The sequence below is a fragment of the Acomys russatus genome, chromosome 5 (genome assembly GCF_903995435.1).
Source record: "Acomys russatus chromosome 5, mAcoRus1.1, whole genome shotgun sequence".
Classification (NCBI taxonomy): domain Eukaryota; kingdom Metazoa; phylum Chordata; class Mammalia; order Rodentia; family Muridae; genus Acomys; species Acomys russatus.
Window position 1 is genome coordinate 28,923,610 of NC_067141.1, and position 5,020 is coordinate 28,928,629.

The 5,020-nt window shown below is 54.1% G+C and overlaps 1 protein-coding gene across 1 annotated transcript; it reads right to left on the reverse strand.

Moving 5' to 3' along the window:
• Positions 1–465: 465 nt before the first annotated feature.
• LOC127189786 (solute carrier family 22 member 11-like) lies at positions 466–4,805 on the reverse strand. Its single transcript, XM_051146890.1, is given in 8 exon segments — positions 466–549; positions 551–696; positions 2,304–2,431; positions 2,505–2,575; positions 2,930–3,074; positions 3,523–3,669; positions 3,710–3,936; positions 4,578–4,805. Coding segments are annotated over 8 exon segments (1,176 nt in total).
• Positions 4,806–5,020: the final 215 nt, after the last annotated feature.

Consider the following 5,020-nt stretch of genomic DNA (forward strand, 5'->3'; position numbering starts at 1 on the left):
ACATAGTGAGAGTTGGTCTCACAAAACCAAAACCTCAAGACTGTGTATCCTTGAGTCTTTAAGTGGTCCTGCCAGCCCTCCCAACTGGGCCTCTGGGGTGTCCCTCCCTGGCTCTATGACTGACTGCACCCATACCCAAGGCCCCAAGCAGCACCCACTTCTGTGGTGTCAGGAAGAGCTCCATCTTGTAGACAAGGCCACTCACAAGTTGAGCAGCTCTGCAGGGCCACAGTGATAGTGAACTGGAGGCACGGCGATCCCCAGAAGAGATAATGTAGTGCCAGGCTGCCGAGCACCAGGTGAGGACACAGTATGGGGGATGAGGTACATGGCCGTGGGCCAAGGCAGAAAGGCAGGTGTGCTCAAGTGCTGTGGCCGTGGCTGTGGCTCAAGTGGAGGTGAAGTGAAAGGAGTGGTGGAAGGGTAGTGTGGCTGGGTGGCAGGACTCTGCCCTGGCCTCCCTGCTCAGCCTCTTGTTTCGCCTTGTGGCACCAGCACATTGTCTAAGATGCAGAATCCTGCCAGAACCTGGGAGCCTACCTGGGTCCTGCAGCAGCCCCAGCGTCCTGAGCGATGGGATGGTTGTGGCTTGGCCCAGTAAATCCACTACACCAAAGAGGGCTTGCAAGAGGAAGATGTCCCTGCCCAGACCTTGCAGGTCCAGAACCAGGCCATAGTAGGACAACATTAGGGAGAGGCTGTGGGCAGAGCCAGTCAGTGCATGCCACTGCGAGTGACCCCAGCCTGCAGCCTCCTCTCACACTGGCAACCTGGAGGTCACTGTCAGCCTTTTCGAGGTAGCCAGTGACATGAGGTGGCCCACTGAATGCAGGACACCTCTCTCAGAGTCAGGCTTGTCCCATGTACGGTGGTAACACAGAAGATTCCAGCAAAGAGGGACCTCAGAAAGTTTTATGCCCCTGCTTCTGGGAGCATGTCCCCCCACTGGGATAGCATCCAGTGGGGCCTGGAGAGTCTCCAGAAGGCCACACAGATCCCAAGCTGCCTGACTCAGCCTTCCTCCACGGCAGGTGGCTACATCCCCTCCAGCTTCATGGTGCTTGAATTTAGCGGTGACTGCAGGGGAAATTATTCCTCACCACCCTAAAAATCTGTCCCCAACCCTATCAAAGACACCGATGGCTTCCACCCTGTAGATAGCGACAGGCAGGGTGACCCTGTAGAGGCAAAGCGTGGTGTGAGTCACCAGTGTTTCAGACTTACATGAATGCTGACTGAGGAGGACCCAGAAGGATCTGGCGCTTTCCTTAGGAGCAGCAGAGAGCTGTGGGTAATGGCAGGGTTAGCACTTCAAAGCCTCTGATTTGAATAACAAAAGATACTCTGTGGCCCCTGGGAGAGCAAGGAAGCCTTGAAAGTTTTTTTGGGGGGAGGGGGATGGGTGTGTGTGTGTGTGATCTGAATGTTGGCTTCCTTCTAATTTATCAAAAAGAAGGGGGAAAAAATCTAAAAAATGAAAGATTAAAAAAAAAGTATTTTATCCTATTCTTTGTTCAGAGATGTATTGTTACGTGGTTAACTATAGTGTAAAACAATCATTTTCCTCATTAGGTTTTATGGGGGGGGCGAGCGTGTTGGTTTTGGTTTTGAGACAGGAGCTCATGTAGCTCAGGCTAGCCCACCACATCTGGTTTTAAATGGTGCTGGGGATTGAACCTAGGGCTTCCCGAAGGACAGGCAGGAGCTCTACCCACTGAGCCACACTCCCAGCCTCAATTTTGGTTTTATTGGAGTCCAAGTTCCAGTCAAGCATGACCGTCATTCTTCCAATGCTCCTTCAGGTGTTGTGCCAACTCAGTTTGCTTACAGGAGAATTTGCAATCCCCAGTGCTCCTCAAGGCAGGGCCTCTCTGTGGAGGGCACGGTGGGTGAGATGTGGGGAGCAGGAAGCTGCTTGACCAAGGTTCAAGTTCAATCTCCCTCCAGCAACTGCTCACCCACCTGGGACCTACTCTTTCCACCTGTGGAAAGGCTTGTAAGGAGACACAGCACTTGTCCCCTGCGGGGCCTAGTTGTAACCATGAGCTGCGAAGGCCGGCAAGCAGTGTCCTCTTCAGCCACGGTCCATCTCCCAGGTCTCCTGCAGGGACTGCTGTTCTAGCTGTGCCTCTGCAGCTGGCTTCCAGCACATACACACACCCATGCCCAGACCCAGACCGGCTTCTCTCTCATCTCAATCCAGCCTGCTGGGACTCCATTTGCTCGGGTACCTGCAGGTGCTGGCTTCCATGGAACCACTGTCGTGTTCCGGTTGAACCTCCGAGGGGTAAGCAGGACTTCCCAGTTCACCAGCAGTGTGGCGCAGGTTCTCCAGCACAGAGCTCTGCGTCCCTCCTGGCCTTGCTGGATGTCAGCATCTCCAAGAGGGAGTGGGAGGGAAGTAGGAGTGAGTGTTAGAGGGATGGGCCTGCTTCACTTCTGTGCCAGGGGGTGGTACTCAAGTGGACAGAGCAAGGGCTTAGCCGGCCTAGGCCTCGACCCACACGTGAATGAGAATGACAGCAGAGGTCCCTTCTGTCCTCAGTGGCCTCTTGTGCTGGCCTGGTTTCCAGAACTGGATGGAGAAGCAGCCACGTGTTGCTTGTCAGGAACTACACAAAGCCCCAAGCTTCCTCCCCAGCCTTCATCTGGGCTGCCACCATGGCATGACTACGCTGGCCCTTTACTGGCTCATTTACTTGCACTTTGGGCCCTCCTAGGCTGGCATTAACTAGCTGGCCTGCTTCTGGTAGCTTCTCCTGATAGCTCTACAGAGCTCCTTGTCCTCTGCCCTCTGCAGAATATCTGCCATGTATTTTCTTGAAATAGCTAGCTTCAAATAACAACCTCATCTCCCTGGATATATCACAAAGTTCTATGAGGCACGGGTGAGACAGGCGATAATAGTGGTATTGTTAGTGGTAATGACGGTGGGACGGCAGTGGTTGCTGGTGCCGATGGCAGCAACGGTGGGGGTGGCAGGCATGGCAGCGGTGGCAGGGATAGTAATGATGATGGTGATGGTGGAGATGGTGTTGATGGTGGACACACTGGGGTTGGTGATGATGATGGGGCTGGTGGGGAGGGTGGGATGATGGGAATCACTATGATGGCGGTAAAGACGGTGGAAGTGATTGATAGTGCTGGTGTTTTGTAGAGATGCTGATGGTGATATTAATGATAAGTGTTGGTTGTAGTGAAGAGCCCCGCTGCCGTGAGGAGGTAGTGGGAACCAGAACCTTCTTATTTTCCAAGAAAAAGTGGGAGTGTTACCTGTTCCCGTTTTTTAAATAACTCCTCTTTTTACGTGTTGGTGATGCCCCGTCTCAAGTCAATGCTGCGTGGTCCCCGTTTGGTGGGAACCGAAGGCTTCTGGCCGAAGCATTCACCCAGGGACTCTAAATGGCGAGTGTCACTGTCTTCCTGTGGTTCCCAGTGGGATGTGGCCAGCTAGATGACAAAACAAAGACACCCTCTCCGCCAACAGCTCCCCCAAGAAAAGAGACCCCACTCTGCACTTACTAGGACAAGAGGGAGGTGGCCAAGAAGGCGATGGACACAGCCAGCTGGAGGCCTCACCAATCCCGCAGGGCAAAGGCCAATCGGGCCAAGGCCATCTGGCCTGTGCTGTAAGTATAGCCCAACATTGTCATGGTAACAGCCCTCCTACTGGCGTGGTCTGTTCAGCCACAGGAAAGCGATGCAGAGCGAGGTTAAGGCCCCTCCTGTCCAGAGCAGGAGAAAGAAGGAAGGGCCTTCAGGGTTCCTGTTCAGCATCGACTGGGCCTGAACGAAACCGGCCACCTCAGAGGCACTCAGGAACCGGAGGTCATAGTAGGTGAAGAACTTGGGAGCCAAGGTGGCACCAGCCATAGCCACCTGCAGGCAGCACCAGCTGAACCGCAGCTTGCACCCCAGACTGTAAGGATGAGCAAATCACTCCTAGGTCCAGTCTGTGTTCTTGTACTGCCTTTGGTTAAAGAACTCAGCTAAGTTTGTTCAGCAAGAACAGCCTGCCCTGTCTCGGTGAGATTCCTGTTAGGCTGGTTTCGCCACTCTCCTCCATCCTGACCCTCCCAGGCTCTTTCTGTCTTTTGTCTTCAGTCCTTTTCCCATGGCAAGACTGCACCTCAGTGGGCCCTCCACCAGGAGAGAGGTCAAATCTGCCTTTCCATACTGGATAACTGGATAACTGTTTTGGATGTTGGTGTGTGCATAGCACCTTTGTGTGCGCGTGCATGCGAGCACACATATGTATGTAACTGTTGAAGCTTCGAGCTGACGTTAGGTATCTTTCTCAATCACCCACTGAAGCTGGAGTTCCCTGATGCAGTTGGACAAGCTAACCTGTAAGCCCCAGGCATCCTCCTGCCTCTGCCCCTTAGCATTGTCCATGCTTGCCCCTTTTATACGGGCTCTGGGGTCTGCACTCAGGTCTTCAACAGCACTTTACCAATCGAGCCATTTCTCCTCTCCAGCCCTGTAAATAACACTTTAACATCTTGTTTGTCGTGCAAGGTGAGGGGGGTGGGGGGTGGGGGAGGAAAGTTGTGCGGGCCAGTTCTGGGGACCCTTACCCTGGCTACAGTCGTGGATATGAAGGTACTGTGGTCGTAGACCCAGGCATCCACACATGGCTCTGTGGCAGCCTCACTCCTGTGGGCAGCTGTGGCACTGGCTCTCAGGAACTGCCACTGTAGATGGCATAGGTGGTGGCGCTGGTAAGGCTGCAAGGTTGGGTCAGGTTGGCAGCTCAGAGCTGTTGTCCAGGGCGCAGGCCCAGCAAAGGTGGTCCAGGATGACATCCAAGAAGCTCTCCAGAAGCAGGTAAGAAGGTGTCACGGGGGTGGGGGAAGCAAGGTGCAGATCTGCAGGGCCTGGAAAAGCCTTGCACTCCCAGCAGCTCCTGAATCTCATGGATGGAGCTGGTGGTAGCCATTGGGGGAAGAAGGTAAGCTCAGAACTGCTAGTCCTTGTTAGTCCTCGCAGATGCCGAGTGCTCCCAAGCTCCTTGCTGTGC